This window comes from Cercospora kikuchii (genome assembly GCF_019650295.1).
Source record: "Cercospora kikuchii DNA, contig_00006, whole genome shotgun sequence".
In the NCBI taxonomy this organism is placed as follows: domain Eukaryota; kingdom Fungi; phylum Ascomycota; class Dothideomycetes; order Mycosphaerellales; family Mycosphaerellaceae; genus Cercospora; species Cercospora kikuchii.
In genome coordinates this window covers 2,392,963-2,412,676 of record NW_025408587.1, presented here as the reverse complement: position 1 = coordinate 2,412,676, position 19,714 = coordinate 2,392,963, and the positions used below count along the sequence as shown (strand labels likewise).

At 53.5% G+C, this 19,714-nt stretch overlaps 10 protein-coding genes across 10 annotated transcripts; 5 read left to right on the top strand and 5 right to left on the bottom strand.

Moving 5' to 3' along the window:
* Window positions 1–313: 313 nt before the first annotated feature.
* CKM354_000987200 (uncharacterized protein) lies at window positions 314–1,235 on the bottom strand (the record flags this gene model as incomplete). The annotated part of the gene is made up of 4 exons (XM_044805311.1): window positions 314–377; window positions 675–746; window positions 796–845; window positions 897–1,235. 4 exons carry the CDS (start codon window positions 1,233–1,235, stop codon window positions 314–316), a joined length of 525 nt encoding a protein of 174 aa, XP_044661246.1.
* A 219-nt stretch (window positions 1,236–1,454) lies between these two features.
* Window positions 1,455–2,116, top strand: CKM354_000987100 (calcineurin regulatory subunit B; the record flags this gene model as incomplete). The annotated part of the gene is made up of 3 exons (XM_044805310.1): window positions 1,455–1,506; window positions 1,587–1,639; window positions 1,691–2,116. 3 exons carry the CDS (start codon window positions 1,455–1,457, stop codon window positions 2,114–2,116), a joined length of 531 nt encoding a protein of 176 aa, XP_044661245.1.
* Window positions 2,117–4,601: 2,485 nt separating this feature from the next.
* CKM354_000987000 (uncharacterized protein) lies at window positions 4,602–5,002 on the top strand (the record flags this gene model as incomplete). The annotated part of the gene is made up of 3 exons (XM_044805309.1): window positions 4,602–4,676; window positions 4,720–4,811; window positions 4,867–5,002. 3 exons carry the CDS (start codon window positions 4,602–4,604, stop codon window positions 5,000–5,002), a joined length of 303 nt encoding a protein of 100 aa, XP_044661244.1.
* A 731-nt stretch (window positions 5,003–5,733) lies between these two features.
* Window positions 5,734–6,513, top strand: CKM354_000986900 (uncharacterized protein; the record flags this gene model as incomplete). Its single annotated transcript, XM_044805308.1, has 1 exon — window positions 5,734–6,513. One exon carries the CDS (start codon window positions 5,734–5,736, stop codon window positions 6,511–6,513), a length of 780 nt encoding a protein of 259 aa, XP_044661243.1.
* A 342-nt stretch (window positions 6,514–6,855) lies between these two features.
* CKM354_000986800 (uncharacterized protein) lies at window positions 6,856–8,992 on the top strand (the record flags this gene model as incomplete). Its single annotated transcript, XM_044805307.1, has 3 exons — window positions 6,856–6,993; window positions 7,042–7,615; window positions 8,184–8,992. 3 exons carry the CDS (start codon window positions 6,856–6,858, stop codon window positions 8,990–8,992), a joined length of 1,521 nt encoding a protein of 506 aa, XP_044661242.1.
* Window positions 8,993–9,442: 450 nt separating this feature from the next.
* On the bottom strand, window positions 9,443–10,423 carry CKM354_000986700 (uncharacterized protein; the record flags this gene model as incomplete). The annotated part of the gene is made up of 1 exon (XM_044805306.1): window positions 9,443–10,423. The coding sequence occupies one exon, from the start codon at window positions 10,421–10,423 to the stop codon at window positions 9,443–9,445; it is 981 nt and encodes a 326-aa protein (XP_044661241.1).
* Window positions 10,424–10,836: 413 nt separating this feature from the next.
* Window positions 10,837–12,878, bottom strand: CKM354_000986600 (uncharacterized protein; the record flags this gene model as incomplete). The annotated part of the gene is made up of 4 exons (XM_044805305.1): window positions 10,837–11,599; window positions 11,657–11,916; window positions 11,971–12,688; window positions 12,739–12,878. The coding sequence occupies 4 exons, from the start codon at window positions 12,876–12,878 to the stop codon at window positions 10,837–10,839; spliced, it is 1,881 nt and encodes a 626-aa protein (XP_044661240.1).
* Window positions 12,879–12,975: 97 nt separating this feature from the next.
* On the bottom strand, window positions 12,976–13,267 carry CKM354_000986500 (uncharacterized protein; the record flags this gene model as incomplete). The annotated part of the gene is made up of 2 exons (XM_044805304.1): window positions 12,976–13,093; window positions 13,158–13,267. 2 exons carry the CDS (start codon window positions 13,265–13,267, stop codon window positions 12,976–12,978), a joined length of 228 nt encoding a protein of 75 aa, XP_044661239.1.
* Window positions 13,268–15,649: 2,382 nt separating this feature from the next.
* On the top strand, window positions 15,650–16,111 carry CKM354_000986400 (uncharacterized protein; the record flags this gene model as incomplete). Its single annotated transcript, XM_044805303.1, has 1 exon — window positions 15,650–16,111. One exon carries the CDS (start codon window positions 15,650–15,652, stop codon window positions 16,109–16,111), a length of 462 nt encoding a protein of 153 aa, XP_044661238.1.
* An 891-nt stretch (window positions 16,112–17,002) lies between these two features.
* On the bottom strand, window positions 17,003–19,381 carry CKM354_000986300 (uncharacterized protein; the record flags this gene model as incomplete). The annotated part of the gene is made up of 1 exon (XM_044805302.1): window positions 17,003–19,381. The coding sequence occupies one exon, from the start codon at window positions 19,379–19,381 to the stop codon at window positions 17,003–17,005; it is 2,379 nt and encodes a 792-aa protein (XP_044661237.1).
* Between the last annotated feature and the right edge of the window lie 333 nt (window positions 19,382–19,714).

Here is a 19,714-nt window from a genome sequence, read left to right as displayed (position 1 = left end):
GTCGGATTCCCAGCGCTGGGCCCATCTGCGCTGTTTGCAACGGATCGTGGCCGGTGCAAGTATCCCACGTCCTTGGGCCTAGACATCGCCTCTCGGCATGTCTCTTGCTCGATGATTGGCAGCCATCCCGTTATTTTGGACCGTGCAGCTATGCTAAGCTTCTTGTGGTTCGCTGTGAGTGCCTGTGACCTACGAAGGCGCACGCGACCAGCTGCAGGCGCAAACATATGCTGCAGCGTATTTTCGCTGCGGGATATTTTTCTCATCCGAGAGCCGTCGCCTGGGATCGTTGCTATCCCGGTTGCCGGACTGTCTACTGCTGCTCACTTCGAGGGTTCCACTTGGAGTGCTCAGGAATTTTCCAGTTATTGACGCCCCTAGACTAAGTCAGCAGGATTCTGTTGGCGTTACACATGGTTTCTGAAGCATGGGATCAGAACACTGCGGTGACTAAAGGGATCCGCCATCGATCACTAAGCCACCGATGTTATCCCACAACGAGTCTCAAGACCAGCCTGGTGCGTGGGCAGTTCGGAGAATGTTTCCTGATTCGAGTGATCCTTCACACCCAGAACAGTTGTCGATACACAGGATTCTTGTTGCCTCGAGACGGGCCGGTGAACGGACACAAGAGAGGCTGTCGACCAGACTACAGAGTAGACATTGAGACTTACCACCACCATCTCCGTATCTTGGCGCCGATTGTCTGACCAGAGAACTTGGCTGAAGCATTCCAATGCCGCCATCTAGAGATGTTAGCATACCGTCACAGCCAAAAGCAATTGACGAGCATACCCAGCCACGATTAATGACCACGCCAGGCCTTGAACCAGGGGCATGAGAACCTGCCAGATATATCAACTTTGCACTCTAACGCGCAGTACGCGATGCCTGACCTGATCCTTCATTGTGATGTAAGCCACCATCCTCCAGTCCTCGGCCTTCTCGATGCTCTTTAGATAGCTTTGCTCGAAGCGAAGGTCGGGCAGTTGCAAATGTCTCGGCGCGTGCCTCTCTTCATCGGGCAGTGGGCGCAATATGCTCAAAGGCACTTCATCCTCGCCAACGTCATCGGCGACGGAGGCAACATCACCAGAGCAATCGAACTCGACGGGGATCTTGGTGTCGACCGAGGTTTGTGGTGCCAGGTCGTGCGTGGTCGGGTTGTGGTTGATGTGCGCGGTCTGAATCGTCTCGGCCGCCTGTATGGCAGCGTCCTCCAAGTGGCCAGACATGGTCGTATAGTGTCAAGTAGTCCCCGCGAGGTCAGACGTGCTGTCAATGTTGATGTTGCTGGCGGCCTACACACCCATGCTCGATGACACCAATCTCGGCTAGATCGTGCACGAAGCTTGGACCGATCTGGCCTCAGGACCCCATTTCCACTCCCCGCTACACAGTGCATACATTCACACCACCGTCACCACCAAACACCGCTCCGAAACGACGGCAAGATGGGCAACGCAAACAGTGCCATGTTAGAGAACATCGTCCAAGGGTCGAATTGTACGACTTTCCGAGCGCGGCATACTCACTTGCCCAAATGACGACCAGCTGAACACGGCGCTGACTATACATTCGCATAGTCGACCGGGACGAAGTCGACAGACTGCGCAAGCGCTTCATGAAATTGGACAAGGTATGCCAAATGCATGCAATGCGTTGTAACAGTACCTGACTCCACACGCAGGACAACTCAGGCACCATCGAACGTGACGAATTCCTTTCCCTCCCCCAAGTTTCCTCGAACCCTCTTGCGACACGAATGATTGCCATCTTCGACGAAGACGGGGGCGGCGACGTCGACTTTCAGGAGTTTGTATCTGGCCTCAGTGCTTTCAGCAGCAAAGGCAATAAGGAGGAGAAGCTGCGGTTTGCCTTCAAAGTCTACGACATCGACAGGGACGGCTACATCAGCAACGGCGAGCTCTTCATTGTGCTGAAGATGATGGTGGGCAGCAATTTGAAAGATCAACAATTGCAACAAATAGTGGACAAGACGATTATGGAGGCCGATCTAGACCGAGACGGTAAGATCAGCTTCGAGGAGTTTACCAAGATGGTGGAGAACACGGATGTGTCTATGAGCATGACTTTGGGTGCGTATACCTTGTGACAGGAGGATGAGGAATAGTCACTGACGATCTGTGCCTGCAGACCAATTCTAAGTCCAGCATGAGACCTACGAGATACCCTGCATTGGGACGAAGCCCAGCGCACAAAAGCACGACCTAGACGATCGACCACGACAGAACGTAGACGGCACCTGTGAATGTCATATTTGCAGCTCTCGGCCCTCCTTCTTTGGCCCCTGAAGAGGAGCTCTCCCGGAACGCTTCGATGTGGAATTTGAACAAATACGACTAGCGCCCAGTGCCCAGCCTTGCCACACGGATGCAGCGCAGGACGTGCCTACTTTCTCGAGCTAAAGTATTGCCATCCGGCTAGCCATTCATACCCAAGAGAGGCAGCCAGACTCTAGGGTATTTTGCGACCAACAGAACCAGACAGCTTCGAGAATGAAATGGAATCGCGGGCGACCACTAACTGCTTCTCTCTCCGTGTTCACCTATGATATAATGCCCTTTTTGCAAAGGCCCTCTTCTCCTGCCATCCTTCATCGTCTTCATGTCGTCTCCTCTCCAAATCCGATGACTAACGTTCGTGCAGTGCCTATTTCGACAGCTTCATTACCAATGTCACGCCGTCTCATGTGATGTCACGTGCAGCTCCTCGACGACAAGGCACTCGATGCGCAGCGGAAGTGGTGTCGCAGAAGGCTCCACCTGAGTTTGGCTGCGTTTGTACGAATCGTTTCTCGTCTAGCACGCCTGGTATTCTGCATCACTGTGCGCGAGACAGTCTTGCAGCAGTCAAGTTCGAGATCATGTCTGACTTTGAACTGATGTTGTCTAGTGTCAGAGCCAAATGTCTGAGGCATTGTCAAGTCAAACAAGATTCTGCAGATTGTGTATCGACGTCGCGAGGCTGCAGCCAGTACAAATATGATCCCAACCATACCCGTTACCACGAGCTCAAACTCTAAAACCTACCAAAGGAAGCACTATGGCTCCAAGGACCCCTCGGCCCAACTGCTCCTTCGACCAGCACGAACTTTACAAGACTGAGAGGTTCTGGACGTCCGGATGCTGGCAATGCGGGAAGCCACTCTGCAATTCGTGGTATGTCTGCGACCGCCCTGGCTGCTCGATCGACATCTGTGCCAAGTGCGCTGCCGAGCAGGAATCCGATTACTGGCGGGAGGCGAAGGAGAAGGACGCAAAGCATGATGACGCGAAGGTACCGCGATGGCTATGATACGTCGAAAAGACTCTAAAGACAACGTGACTCAAGGGAGCATAGTGGTAAGTTAAGGTCAGAGAGCTTGGCGGGATCCAAGTTCCTATATCACCGGTCCCGTGCCTACAGCACACCTCACAAATATCGCCGTCGCAGGAGCTTCGAGCAGACAACGGGGTTCAGAACGTCGAATCGCCCTCGCAGACAACATGGACAGACTCAGCGCAAGGATCAAGTACCTTTGGCGAGACTACACGGCCGCTGCATCAGTAGCGAATAGAGCTTGCCCGCTCCTGGCTCTCCCACGCGAAATCCGAGACATGATCTGGCAATACGCCATCGTGCAGACGATGCAAGATAGCCACGACAAGCTTCTGCGCGGTAGGAAGGAAGAAGAACTCGAAGAAATCGTGCTTTTCGAGAGCACTCAGACGGGTCGCGCTTCGTATCGCATTTTCTCCCCATCCCGCAGCTGGGTCACCATCGAAGCCTCACTTGCATCCACGCGACGACCCCAAAGAACAGAATCTGTATCCCTCCTCCCAGCACTTTACCCCAAAAGCCTCCTCACCACTTGCCATCTCACGCGAACGGAATGCGGATCTATCTGGTACAATCTCATGCGCTGGGAAGAGTACTCTCACAATTGGGAGGAGTGGACTTCACACAATGGCGAGTTCTTGACTACACTTTTGGACTTGAAACGACGGAACCGGAAGACAGCGGTGCATGTGTATTTGCCGGAAGCAGATGATCCTTCGACTGCTTCGAGAACAAGAATCGAGATGTTTGCGCTGCATGATGTCAGAACCAGGAGGAGGAGACAGAGGATTGGACGGGTGAGCTTTTCGAAGGAGTTGGGGTGGGAGGCTGTGGTTTGGGTAGAGAGGCTGAATGGTAGGTGGTGATGGGAAAGACATGTAAGGCGGCCTACAATTTTGGGTCTCGTATGCGCGTGTGCGTACGGTTTGGGTAAGCTTTTGCGCAGTATGGGTTGACGTGGTTTGGACTAAGCTACCTAGACTACGAGGTATGTTAGCCCTAGCTCCTCGTGATGAAACGCTAAATCTCACTGTAATAGCCTTCACATGCTTATATAATTGGATTACTGTCATTACGATCTCGTTAGTATGTCGACTGTTAGTCCCAGCAGGGGCTTCCATTCTAGTTCGTAGAGTTTTCGACCGCCTTTCGGTGCCCAGGGTATCGATAGTCGCACAGAGTCTGGCTACCGCTGTATTCAACACACTTGCTTCCTCGTCAAAGCACTCGCATACGAACGAACGACACGACGGAACACCATGTCTCCGGCGCTCAACGCCAGTTTAGGGCCCAAATACGAGTTGTCCGACTCTGTTGGCCATGGGCGTCGAGCGGTTAGCCAGAAGCGGAACGGAGTCCAAAAATGGTGCGCGGAAGGAATTTTTCAAATGCAACTGGGACGAGAATCAACGATTCTGTGAGGATGAGAATTTTGCTCATTGGGGTGGAACTGGCAACGGCAACGACATGTTAGTGAACTTGTTCTTCTGTTCTGCTATAGACAGCCACTGACTACGAGTACAGGGCATGGTGGGATAAAATGAGGGGAGGTGATCGGTGTTGCTTGGGTCATGGTACAATCGAGAAAGGTTCAACCTGCAATGGAGGAAGGTCTCCTTCAGCTGCTGGAAAGAAGGCAGTGAAGCATCCGCATGCTTAGGGTGGGTCGGTGCGGACTGGAAGGAGTCTCCGTCTCTTTGGAATGTCCGTCAGGGGGTGTCGAAAATGGAAAGATATAATGCGGTAGATGCGACGCTTCTGTTCGATGTATCTAGTTTCGCAGGTGCACTCTTGAACGGAGGCACTGGCGTCTATCAAAGCTGGGGAATGGGGTATGGTGGACTGTCGTTGCGGCTAGAATCAAGAAACCGGTATCTTTGTACTTGCACGTCCTCTATGCTCCAGTCGTCGTCTGTTTCAATCTTGTAAGTCGCATAGGTCAAAAGCTTTTTGATGCGAGATGAGATATTTTCGACGCCCGTGTGTGCTCCAAACCGTAGTAAGAACCGATCGTTCTCTTCTAGAAGCCCGAAAAGGGTCTCATTGTGCCAGTAGGAATCAACACTTCTCTGCAGGGGCAAAGAGGTCATCCCTTCTCGAGCTCTTCACCGACGTAGCCATGTGCTTGGGGAACGATGCGCAGTGTGACGTGAGAAGTGAGAATGTGGACCGCGGGCGCACTTGCATGTGATTGTCACGCTAAAACGCTAGCTGCAGGAATTGAAGCCTGTCGCGGCAGTCGCCTATTGTCGAAACCATTTGCGCCTGCCGCGACAACTACACACTCAACTTTGACAGAGCCTGACCAAGCTTGCCGTCAAGCGCAGTCGACGGCAGGTAAGTGGTTGATTGCTTTCATACTCTTGCATTTGTTAATGACATTAAACAGACATGGCCACCCACTTCATTGCTCAGCTGCTCGCTGCTGCCGGCAATCTCAGTGTCAGCGAATTGGAGACTGCCTCATGCCGTCTGATCGAGATACGCAACTCCAAGACTCCGCTCTTTCGTCTTCCTGGAGAGCTGCGTAATCGTATCTGGCGGATGGCTTTGATCGAAGACATCCGAGCTCAAGAAGAGATGTACAAGGAGAAAGCTCAAGAAATAGAGCAAGAGCGGAGAGAAGGTTCCGGTCACGTCTACGAAGTGGTGGTGAGCAGCTACTGCCACCGATCTTGGTTTCCAGTCTCGAGCAACAAGAGACAAGGCGTTGGCGACTTTTCCACCACGCGCAGCTACTTTGGCCAGTTTCACCGACTCCAAGAGACCATCGTCCCGCCCACGTTCTTCAACGCTTGTCGGCAGATGAAGAACGAAGTCGAGCCAATTCTCTACAGTCACATCATGGTGTGGCAAGAGTACGATCGGATTCTGCGACGCTGGAAAACACTGCAGCCACACCAAACGAGCGGGCTGTTCAGAGCACGTCAGAACGGTTTACCCTTACTCAAGGCACACCACGGATGTTGCCACCTTATTCGGAAAGAAGACTTCGAGGCCTCTGAGTCTCCTGAGGTGTTAAGATACGCCCACGTCAGGAAGGGCATAGTACGCTTTGCGGAAGAGCTCGAGGGCATCGACTCGTGGCTCTCGCCTGGGCAGAAGGACTTGGTGTGGACGATTGGCGCTCCGCCTGATGCAACTATTTATCGTATAGTTCCATCGGACTGAAGATCTGGGGATTGGAGGCACACAACACGCACAAGTATGATCTTCGGAACGCGACGTGTGGCTCGCGATCCTACAGGCCTTGCTGACGTTCGAGGCCAGATCCTAAGAGCAATATTCGGAAGAAGACATAAATTGCTGCAAACACTTTAGTCAGGAACCGGGGCACTTTCTATACACTGAACAAATCCAATGTATACACGAGCAACTCGGCACTCAGCAGCGCGATGACTTTGTTCGTATGCACCGAACCACACTGGACATTTACAACCCATTCGGACTCTTCGGTATCGGCATTAACTTCGGAGTGAACAAACACGGTGAATGATGCCCAGCAGAGTGTAAATGCAGGCTTGGCTCTTCGGGCGTCACTACTATAAGACTGACCAGAGTTCTGCCACTCTTACAAGCTTGACACTCACCACTCCTCCTATAGGCAACTGGACTTACAGCGTAGCCACTATCAACAAGATCCTCAAGTCGGTATGAGCAAGCGGTGTAGCCTGTTCAAACCCGCTAACTAGTTGACAGGCTAGCATGAACAAGTCAGGAGTCGCACAGGCATTCGCTGCCGCGGCTGACCTGACCATCACCGAACTCGAGTCCCTCACACTCCACCTCAATACACTGAAGAACTCAAAGTCGCCACTTTTCCGCCTTCCAGCCGAATTACGCAACAGAATCTGGCGCACAGCGCTCATCGAGGACATTCAAGACCAAGTAGCCGACACCGGACATCTGAGAGCGAAAGAGAAGCATGACTGCATGTTCTGGACCGATATTTTCGGCCCATTCGAAGTATCTATACCAATCACACCACCACCATTCCTGAACGCTTGCCGCCAACTCAAGCTCGAAGTCGAGCCCATGCTGTTCAGGGACATTATGGTCTTCGAGGAATACGACGTCGTGCTCAAGCAATGGAAGACTCTCGAGCCCTACCATCTCGGCTCCCTATTCAATACGAGAAAGTTGGGTCTGCCGGTGTTTGCCATGTTCCATCTATGCAAAGCCACGAAATACAATACGAGGCAAGTCATAGAGGTGGATACGAAGTCTCGACTGGTCAGCACTCGGTCCCCAGAGCGTCGGTTCCCAAGAGCTGGTATGGTCAGCTTCCATGAGGAGCTAGGCGTAGGCAGTCTGAAGTGGGCAGTGGGGCAGGTTCACTACTCTGAGCGTTCGCGGAGGTCTCCTACCTTTTGCCCTGGGGCATTGGGAGCTTCCTCATAGAGGAGTAGCATCGTGGAGACATTTTTGGGGACTGCAATGACTTTGAAATGCATGGAGAGCGGCACGAGTGGGAGCAGAGAGGTTGGAGGTGGTAATATCAAGCGTCATCGAACAGACCGTACGACGTAGCAAAGCGGGTAGGAAAGCCAGGTCGTAACACTCGAGTATGTTGCGAAGACGGTAGTCTTGGCTCGATTAGAACTCAAGAGACAGCTGCAACTGCGCATCCTCCTTTCTCTCTTATATTCAAGATCAGCAGCACTTCTTGTTACCGGTTCCGTGGTGAATGAGCACAGTTAATGAAACCCTGAGGACAGGTGAATGGAGGTATGACTCTTTGCACCTGAACACTCGAACAGTAACTACAAGTAGGACCATGTTTCTGCTACCTATTTAATTACTCCACACCCGCGAATCACTTTAATTAACAAATTACACAGCAAAGCAGGTACCTCCGGTTCGTACGATCACCAGCAATAATCCTTTTCTGACCCGACTGACTCGTCTACAGAACAAGATGGCGACAGAACTGGCTCTCGACAAACTCGAGTCGCCGAGTCCCCTTTCAACTCAGCTTGAGAATTCTCTGTCACCGCTCCTCCGCCTCCCCAGCGAACTACGCAACGAGATCTGGCGCATGGCCCTCATCAAAGACATCGAAGAACAAGTCGCTACCCCAACCGGAGGGAAATTAGGCCATATCTTGGGACACCAAGCCCCAAGCCCCAACACCTGCTCGTCATTGGGGTGCCCCAACCTACTACACAAGTCCCTGGAGCGTGTACAGCCCCCTCGATTCCTCAACGCATGTCGTCAAATGAAGCTCGAAAACGAATCGATCCTCTACAGCGAGATTATGGTTTTCGAGGAGTTCGACAACATATTGCACACCTGGAAGATTCTAAAACCCTACCAACTCGGCTCTCTCTTCAACACCCGCAAACTTGGTCTGCCGCTCCTCCGTACCCATTACGTCTGCGACTGGCACAGCGAGACCGTAAGAGAGACCATCAAGCAAGACTGGAGAGACGAACGCCACTCTCTTATGCATCTCAGGAAAGGCATGGTCAGATTCGCTCAGGAGCTGGGCCTTGAGGTTTTGGAGTGGAGCCTTGGGCCGTCTCATTTGATCGATATTGGACTTGAGCCATCTCATTTGATTGATGTTGGAGTTGAGAGGCTTGCGTTCCCAGAGCGGCGGACGGTTATTGCGCGGGGCCTTCAACATCTTGAGGAGGCGTTGATTTGATCGAAAGCTGCGTGTAGGGGCAAGCGGTGGACGGAGCGAGCCGACACAGTTTCAAAAAGAAGCGTTCAATGACAACAAGCATCAAAGATGAAACGAGCAATTCTCAAATCAATGTTCGCAAGAACAACAAACCACAAGACTTCCAACTTGAAGATGCTGCACATGCCATGGACTTCGCGTATTCAGAAATAAACAAACCCGAACGTAACCACTCTCCTGCTCCATTTCTCCTCAGATGTCTCCATAGGATGTGATGAAGTCAGACCACGTCCACTCCACAGCCCTAGGTCTCAAGACTTACCTTCGATCTCGTTCAGGCATGTTCCAGCCTCACGATGCCATACTTGAATCGATGAGCAGAGCATCTTGACATACAGAAACGTTATCAAATAAAGGGGTATCAAAAACTGCATCACACGCAACTCCACGCCATCCACCCCCTTCACTCTTTCAACTCGCCTTCCCAGCCACCGTCGCCAAAATATTCGTACTCCTCCCTCCCGGACAAAACACAACCTGCCAATTCCCACCCCTCGCCACCCCAAACACACTCTTCGTATCGTCATGCGGATACGAATACGCATCCGGACAAACAGCCTTGGCCGCTTTGGCATAATAATTCGGATCACAATTCCCTCGATCGTATCTCCCCGTACAGCAGTACTTAGCTCTCCCATACTTCTGACACGCCGAATTACAAGGACTAAAATCCGGTCTTTTGATATTCCCATCTGGATAAGGGTAGACGCCGTTGCCTGGGACTTTTGGTGGGGCGACGAGGAGGTCGAAGGGACACCAGGAGCCGATGAATTGGGCAGTGGTTTTTGTTTCGAAGGGGAGTTGGTCGGTGTTGGATGTTCCGAGAAATTGTTGGTTGTTGGAGTAGGGGTTGAAGTCTGCGGCGGAGGCGAAGCCATCGATGCTGCCGACGCAAGAGGGGATTTTGTCGCTGAGTTTGACGTTTGCTAGGGTTGGGACGTTGTTGGGTTCGAGGACGATTGCCATGGGGAGGTTGTACCCGTCTACGAGGCTGATGTCGTAGTAGGCTTGTTCGGCTGCGCCATACATATCGAATTCTGCGAGTGTTGCGGGTGGGTTGCCTGCTTGACGGCATTTCAAGGCACCGCATTCGCCTGTGAGGCAGTTGCCAGGTAGATTTTCGCCGTTGGGAAATGTGCAATTCGTTCGGCCCCAGATGCGACCTTTCCAATCTGCAGCGACGGATATGGTTCTGTTGCTCCCGGGCGCCAACTCGAACCCGTCGGATGATTCGCCATCGTTCTCCGCGATCCCAGGCCAGATGACATCAGGACATTTGTTGACAATTGCGATCTGTATGCTACCATTGCTCTGTCGTGCCTCGAGGTGGCTGTTGAAATGATGAGTAGTAGCGGCTGCTGAGGCGCTCAGACACAGAAAAAAAGGACGCATGATGAGGTGTAGATGAGGGCCGTGTGAGGGTATTCAGTCAGGTCTGGCGGCCAGCGCCAGGCTGCTGCGGAAAGATGAGGTGCGGTGTTGGTGAAGGATGACATGGGAAAAAATTTCACTTATCTCTACAGCCTCAGTGGCAGGGCCATGTTCGCGCTCGTTGGCGCCTGCGAAGCGAGGGCGTTGATGCATTGGCGAAGGCGGTCGCTGGAAGTCGCATCCTGAAACATCGCTTTCTGGCTACGTCACTCCGCCGGCTAAACTTGGCAGGGACCATGCTATGGAATGCATTAGCATCGCTTTAGAACCACCATGCAGTCTTCCATGCTTCTGTATCGTTGTGAGTCGCTTTCGTTTTCATCTTCGTGGCTATGTACAAGTCCTTGGGGTCGCAGATCGTTCCGCCATCTGCTCTAGATATCCTCCTGGTTGAACATACTGATCGTCCATTGTCCTGTCTCCGTGTTATTCGTGATGTTCGTTTGCTTAATCGATCCTCCCTTCAAGCTTCCACTCTCTGCGATACCGCCTGCGATCGGTCTCTGCAAAGCATTCTCTCCAGTTTTGACAGTAAAGTTGGCCAGACTGATCTCCAGTGGATTTCTCGTCACAATCGTAGGCAGGCCAAAGTAACTTGCGTTGACTTCGTCGTAGCTGATGTGCAATTCAAAGTAACCGCGATAGTATACGTCGTTCCAGTGAAGCTCGGCATTTGCAGCTTCGAGGGCATCGGAGTAGTTGTTGGCCGATAGCTGCGTGATATTCTGGCCGTATGGACATGGCGACGATACAGCCGAACCAGCGAATTCGACTCCGAGCGCTCCAGCGCCGGTGTCAGCGGAGTAGTTCGAATGATCAAGCCAAGCCAAATCTGATACCCAACTGGCATGAGAATCGCCCGAGATGACAATGTTGTTGCCAATGTTGTTCTCGGTCAAGTAGTTCAAGGTCCTATTGCGATTGGCTTGATATCCGTCCCAGGCGTCATAGTCAAGTGGGTTGACGTTTCCGTACGACACGGACTCGTTGATGCGCGAGAAGACAGTCTGGGATCCGATGATTCGCCATCGTGCACCTCTGTTCGCAGACTCGCCGAGGGAGTTGTAGAACCAGTTTTCTTGCCGAGAGCCCATCATTGATCGGCCGGCGTCGTTGGAGATGGAGTGGATGTAGTCACTATCACAAGTCAGTCACGAAGGATAGCAGCACCATATGCCACTATGCTTGACTCACGTGTTCCAGTACAAGTCGGTAATCGAACGATCATACTGGCGGGTATCGAGCATGATCAAGTCGAACAGTGAACCAATCTGGAAGCTACGCCAGATGCGAAGGTTATCGTCCATCTCTACTTGACGGATTGGCATCCACTCGAAGTAAGCTCGGACAGCATTCATCTTGCGCTGGTCAACAGAGACACCGCCGTCCTGCACAAACGAAGCCTCGGTGTTGTTGAGTTCCGATGCACCGTCCCGGTATGTATTGTCAGACACCTATCAATCATTAGTGACTATTCGTATGGGCCAACTTCGCCCACTAATGCATACCTCATGATCATCCCAGGTCGGAATCCAAGGATATGTCTGATGAGACAGCAGCAGGTCCTCGTCAGTGCGATATGTGGCGTGCCTCTGTCTGTAGTCATCAAGAGTATAAATGATACTCTCTGGCTTCGGCACACGACCAATCGATTGCCCATATCCATAGTCCCCGTCCCCAGCGTACTCGTAAATGTAGTCTCCCAAGTGAAGAACAAAGTCCACAGAATCTTTCCGGACAGGGTTTCCATAGGCATTGAAAAAGCCAAATGGAAAGTTACTGCAAGAGTACACCGCAAGTCCGACATTGTCAACGTAGTCGTGCGGATATGGTGTTGTCTTGGTACGGCCAAGCGGACTGGTATTGTTGCTGCCACAGACGTTGAACTGGTAGTAATATCTTGTCCAGGAAGTCAAGTTGCCAGCTTCGACCTTGATTGTGTAGTCGATATCACTGGAAGTGTATGCAGTGCCGCTGCTTTCGACATTTTCAAAATCTGGTGTTCTAGCCACCTTCCATTCTGCACAGACGGGTGCCGTGGATACTTGTTTCGGGCCGTGGTTGTACAATGGAACATAGCCGCTGACAGTCGCGTTGCTTGCGGTGTCGTTGGATGCCGTGAGGGGCGCGAGTCTCGTCCACAAGATCACGCTGTCTGGATATGGATCTCCAGAAGCCACGCCGTGGGTGAAATTGAGCTGCGAGGCTTCAAACGCTTTCGATGGGCTGCCGGAGTTGTTAGCTTCGTGCTGAGTGTAGAGGCGGATTCTGCTCACGTATTGCGTTTGTTGACCTTGTGCAGCGAGACTCCGAGACCTGGATGATTGTGCGAAGGCGATCTGTAGTTGAGATTCTGCCTGAAGCTTGCCTCTGCGAGCAGAGAGCACGCAAGGACACAAGCCACGGAAAGCTTCATGCTGTGCTGTGCTTGAACGAGCAGATGAGGAGGAGACGGCCTGCCATTTCTTCTGGCGACATGCTGCTACCATTTATGAGATTATCTCACCCGCCATCTATAGCAAGCTCTCCCGGCACACGCTGTGCCTGACCGGGATGAGGTCAATGGCACGGAGCTGTGCACGCGAGGACCAGGAGCACTGTCCAATGGCCGTCGATGCATTTGACATGCTTCTGCAGAGCTTAGGCAGCTTAGCAAGTCTTGTCCTGCTAGCGCCAGCCGATCTGGCTGCGAGACATTGTTTTTGATGGCAAGCGAGGTGTTGATGGGAAGCGGAGGTCGGCGTCGGGAGGGAATTGGCCAACACGTGCTGCGATCGACTTGCGTCGTTGGCTTGCACCGAACATCGAACTTCCGCTCTTCCCACCACCCGCGTGCGAGCCACGAATGCACGCGTGCCGGACGTGCCGCATCACGGTGTACGCTTGCGACGCGGCTGGTGATGCTGCTCTAAGCCGGAGGCCGGAATCGAGACGTAAAATCCACAGCCCAGCGACTCCGTACGCGAACGAAAGCACCCGCACCAGCTCAACAAGTACGACCCCATCATGGCGAGCTCTCGACGATCGAACCTTCAGGCGAATCAGTGATGCAGAGCCATGTCCTCGCGCAGAGCGGCGCCAAAGAAGCGTTGCACGGAGTGCGTGAGGCGGCACCCTCGACGACACATACAGCGGGCACGGCAGCACAATCGTCAGTGGAAACGCATTCCCATCCTGGAAGCGAGCCGCTGTATCAAGACGGTCCAGCGTTGAATGAGTGCTTGCTCCAGACTCGGTACAAACGTAGACACCATGAAGCAGATGCGGCAATAAGTCCACTGTAGTACAAACAATAGCGGTCTTTGGAGAGGTAGGTGCAGCAGCAGGCTTCAGTGCTTGCCTGGAATGCAGTCCTTAAGCAACATCCGCCTGTCTCCGAGCGTGTTACATGACGGCATGGTAAGGCACTCTCGAGAGGAGAGAGAGGAGAGTCGAGTCGATACGTGGTTCCTGGCCAGGCCTCAAGGGCTCATATCGAGTCCAGACTCAATGACGAAGCGATTGAACTCGTCAGCGGGCAAGTGAGCTTGCATGAGTTTTTGCTTTTGACGCCAGCATCTTGCCAGTCACTGACAACGACCCCAGTGCCGACATATACATCAAGCCATCTCCGGGACGGGAATTGTTCACGTTGCATGCGTAAGCTGAGCCCGCGCCTCCTTCAAGATCGTCAGACGTATCATTCGGCGTTGCACGATTGCATTCTCAGCTCCGAACCAGCTCGCAGAGGGTAAATGCATAGACCCACCAATGGTAGTGGCTTTTCAACGCGAGATCAGCATGTTAGCATGCTATTACAGCAAGTCGACGAATGGAAACCCTCACGCCAATGGGCATGCGTGATGAGTTGCAGCTGACTCGACGCGAGGATCGAAGCACGACACTACGGCAGCGAGCGACATCAACTGAAGAAAGTGGGCATATCTATGCCTGTTCCTTGCAGTTTGCTGAGCTGTTTGCGCAGCAACTGCCGCCGAACGAGAACTGGGGCCCAATGCGCGTCATCACGCCTCCGTCGCCCACCAGCAATGATACTCGCAGACAGATCTCAGACCCGCTAGCTGGAGCAGATGACAAGACCATGCGCATAGCAAAGATCATTCAATGGCTGTGTCGCTCTGCCTCGTGTTACTGGGCGAGGTGGACTGTAATGCTCATTTTGGAAAGCGCTCCCTTCGGCGTTCTCACCAACATCGCAGTAAGACGTGCTCCGATCTTCAAAATTCGGTGCATGTCGGAGTTGTAATTTGGATCGCGTGTGCGGCACCAGACCAAACCGGAATATGTGTCACCCTCATATTGGGCAGTTTCACAGAAGTTCATGCAGGGATTAGCCTTCATGTCTGGGCTTCCGACACATATCAGCTGGGGTAACCCATCGACTTCACCCGCTACCAGCTTCACTTTCCAGCCATTGCGATCACCCGAAACACACAACATCGACGACATCGTGAAGCCCACAGACGCGGCCAACCCTGTGCGCATCCGCCCGGATACTCCCTACGAAGTCTCTTGTTGGCCACGATGGCTGAGCAGCGTGGAAACTTGGGCTAGTTCGTCTGAACGCCTGGATGATGGCCTGCATCTACCACGAAACCCCACGACATGATGTCACGCATGTTCGTGTCCACTAGCAAGCCACGATGGTCAAAGTGGTAGCATTCGACTTCCCCCCGAGGTCGAGATAACGCAGCCAGCCCCCACTGGCGGGTTGGCTCTCCCAACTCTATAACAAGTATCGTGTTGCCCGTGCGCGTCGCAGTCATCACCCGAACTCACATCCAACTCTCGTCGACTTCATTTTCTTCATGCTACAACAACTTCGCCGCGATCGCCAATAGCCATGCCTGAACGAGGAAGAGATCCAAGAGACCCATACGTGAGGTCCAGACCCTCGCCATACCATCGGCAGAGCTACGACAGCGCCTACTCTAGCCGCGACCAGCTGTCCAGGTGAGACCCTACCCGTCCCATCTTCCACCCGTATACGTACATCTGTATTGACGACACACCCACCCAATCAGAATCTCCTCCTCATCCTCCATGTCCTCCCGGTCTCCCTCTCCCCGTCGGCGATCACGATCCCGCGGCGGCCACCGCCGCCGCCGAAGACGCTACTCCTACTCCCGGTCTCCTTCTCCACGGGGCCACCGCGCCGACCCTCCACCCCCTCCACCCCAAGAAGACATGCTCATGCCCCTAGAAGACAAACCCTGGTTCAAGAAGAAAACCCTCTGGGCAACCCTCGCCTCCGCCGCAACAATCATCGCCGTCTACCCCACCTGGAAATCCGCTCTCGCATCCCAATCTTCTGCCAAAGGCTCTAATCGTTCTGCAGACGCTTCGCACCGGAGTGCGGATGCTGCGGAACGTGCAGCGGATGCGAGTTTGAGGAGTGCGAGGGCTGTAGAGAGGAGTACGAAAGCTGTCGAGAGGAGTGCGAATGCGGTTGTGAATACTGCTGTTGCGAGTGGGCATATGGATCATCATGGACGGTATTGTGGGCCTCCGCCGGGGACGAAGAAGAAGGAGGAGGAGAGTGGTGGAGGTGGTGCGAAGCAGAAGAGGTTGGAGTATGGATCTGATCCGCTTAAGCATATCTTGCAGAGTGCGAGTGTTCCGGCGGGGTTGGCTGTTAAGGCGAGTTAGAGAGTATCAAGAGGGGATGGGGGCAGTGATGAGTTGGTGGGGGAAAATGGGCGTCGCTACTGCGGCGAGACTAACATGGCCAAAAGATCGCGGCTCGACATGGAAGAAGAGCAGATCCCGCCTCTGGCTCTGCGAATTTGATTGTTTGGCGTGCTCTTGCTCGGGAGCCGCACATTCATGTTTCTGTGCGGCATTGTGCATAGCGTTCTTGGTGGTGTGTAATGTACTACTCTCTGTTTTGAGCTATCGGTATCTTTCTTGACTCCGCGCTTGCAGCCTCGGAATCTAGCATGTCGCAATTCTGACCTAGGCTGTATGCGAAGCGTGAAGCGTGAAGTGTAAAGGAGAAAGAGGGAGGGGAGGGAGGAAAGGGAAGACAATTATTCGATTGAAGATCACGAACGCGGACTAATCATTTTTCTTGGAGAGCGGTGTACATTGTACTTCCATCCAGGAGAGGTGAGAGGGGGTGGCGTGTGGAAGAAGCGATTACTGATCCTCAACGAGAAATTGAAATCAAGCCAATTGTTCTCAGTAGTAAATTGTCGTCTGGTATCGACATATATACAAGACACACTCCGAAGGTGTCTTCGCTTTATCTACAGAAAATGCCATTTCCATCTCTTTCTGTTTCATCAGACGAAGAAATGTCGTTGAAACAAAACACAAGAGCCCACTCGTTCATTCGAGCGGGTCAAAATTTTGCGCGCCATCATATCAAGGCCGTAGCCTTTTTCCGCCATCCATGAAATGCCACAAATATCGTCCGAAACCTCATTACCCAGACCCAGAAAAGTTGGGGTGAGGGTATATACCGCCAGCGCCGCGCTAAATCAATAATGAAGGAGTACATCAACCCGAAGCCGTGAAATACGAACCCGATAGCCCGCTCTATGCACCATTCGCCGCATCGCTATTGTCGTTCGACGGCGTGTTCCTGTTCGAGCCTGAGGGTGCCATGCCTGAGTTCCTGCTTGCACCATTCCGTATAGGTGGTGTGTTCGTCTGCAGTGTAGGTGTTCGCCGCGGAGGCGCTGGAACTACGATGGTCCCGGCATTCCGCCCATTGACTGGACTGATATCATCCGCCCTTGGGGGTCCATTCCTGCTAGTGGACACGTACTCCACGGGCGACTGCGTCGCGATGACAGCGTTGGCAGCACCGTGGTCGCCTCGCTGCACGGCGGGCCGTTGCGAAGATCGCACAGGCTGACTGTTCGCTGTCAGAGTCGTTGATCCAGTATCACCCGACTGATCAGAACCGTGCGATGCGGGCGGTCGTTGATCTGGATCAATGGGTCGCAATACGTTCATCCTCTGTGTCTGCTCGACAGGGCTCCAGGTGCGGTTACTACCTCGGGGCTGTGCTGGAATTACGGTCACGGGTAAATCGGGCTCAGGCCGTCGTTCCGTCTTTTCTCGCACTTTCTCCCCTGCTTCAGAAGCCATTGTACCCAACCGATTCCTGACATCCCAACGAGATGACTCCTTACCAGGGGTTGGCACTCTCTGGCCTGCGGCCTGGCGTGCCCTTTGCACTTCGGTGGGAGGAGAGGTGCGTTTCCTCTTGAAAGGATTGGGTACCACGTTCCATAGGCGGTTTCCTCGGTTAATGTTGGGTTGCACGTCTTCTTCGCCCTCAATAATGTCCTTCTCCGAGTATTCTTGGTTTTCTGTTCTTCGCCGCTGGGCGGCTGGTCTCGTCGTCGCATTTCGTTCAGGATTGGCTCTCCTGCGAATAGGCTGAGGCACATCTGCTATTGGATGATATCGTACGACGTAGACCGTGCTTGCTGCACTGGTAGTGTCTGTCCTGCTCACGGGGCTAGCAACCTGGGGAGGTGGAGTTGGTCCTCCGAGTATCGGATTGTTTTGACCTGTGGCATCGGTGGGATCTCCAGGTCTGATATTGTCACGGCTAGTGGGCACGGAAGCTGAATGTGCCCGCCCAAGCGGAAAGTGAGATGGTGATTGTTGATGTCGTGATCGGAATCGCTGGGTGACTCCGTGGAGACCATGCCCGCGTTCCATGGCACTGGACGTGTTGCCACCGCCATCTGGTCCATCGTCACGTCGTCTCCGGAAGTTCCTTCGAAGATTGCGACTCTCGCTCCAGGCCACATCTTGGTCTGGAATTACATCCAACATCTCATCTCCGTCGAAAATCTCTCGTCCCAAAATTCCGTCCTTCTTGTCATCCCGTTCTAAAGCCTCTATTCGCTCGACCCATTCCCATACAACCACACTTGCAGCTGCGGCACCGACCCAGCGAAAGTAGTCTCCCCATCCAGCAACGTCCTGATTGGACACATCCGTGATGAAGAAGACGACCGGTGTCAGGATCGACACGATGGACAGAAATGCCACCAGCAATATGTTACGCATTTTCGGGTGGTAGAAGGCGTATCTTCGTTTCGTCAGAGAGTAGTATAAGACCCATGCCGCGTATAGAAGTCCAAGAGCGAGTTCGAATAGGTATGATAGTGCGGGTATCGCATCCACGATATTCCGTCCTTGGAGGGCGCTGTTAATTAGGAAGGAGTTCAGACACGAGAAGATCGTGTCGAACATGATGAGAACAAATCCAATCCATTTGATGAGGACCTTCTCTCGGTGTCTTGGGAAAAGCCGTATTAATGTTTGCACCTGTGCGAGCCAGAGGAAGATATCCGATACCACTCGTGTGATGCGTATTTCCAGCGAGCCCAGCACTTCCTTCCGCAGCAGATTCGCGTCGGAGTAGCCCTTTCCATACTGTTTCTCCGCCACGTCGAGCGTGTCGGCCGTCGCGATTGTGAGGGAAATCGCGACGGCCAGCGCCGCAATCTTCTGTAGCCAAGGTCTTGATCCAGTTCCTGTCACGCCCATGACGCCTCCGTTGGCGCCTCCAATTATGCCATGCCCATTACTAAACGCTGGTGCTCCGGGTGCGCCAAAGAAACCGGTTCTCGGCGTGATTGTAAGCATGATCACCAAGACCCAGGCTATAACGGTCGCCGCGCTGACGACATAGACCATAGGAATGGTCGACGCATAGAAAGGGTCTCGGAGGTGGTCCACGGTGAAGACATCGCCAGCCTGGGGCCCGCCAGTGCATTCGGGCTGGAAGATGACATCTGTGGTGAGGGTGATGACGGTGTCGTCTCCCAGCGACAGCACGCCGGCCGAGGGGAGGGTGAAGGGCGTGCAGTGCGCCAGGCTATTCGTCGTCGTGATGGTGGGCAGATTCCATAGCTGGCGCGGTTGGACTTGGGCCACATCGTGAAACATCGCTCGAGTCGCGCTCCGGTGGTATTGCAGCGCTTGGCTTGGCGCCGTCGGGTCCTCTCAAGGCGGCCACATGGAGCGCAGCGGGGCGGAGAGCGGTCGCGGTGTCGGTGTGAGCGGAGTGTGGAGCGCGGTGGCGAGGGGAGGGTGCGTGTGTCGAGGTGCGGTGCGGTGGCGGGTGGTGAGGTATGTTTGAGGTTGGGTGCGGGTGGGCAGGAGAGTGAGAGGAGAGCGAGCCAGGCGCGGGAACAAGTCTCGACTCGTGGGAGCGACCGAGAGAGGCGGCTGCACAACTGGCTCGCTGTCTGTGCACGCCGGCGACAAGCTTCGGTCTTG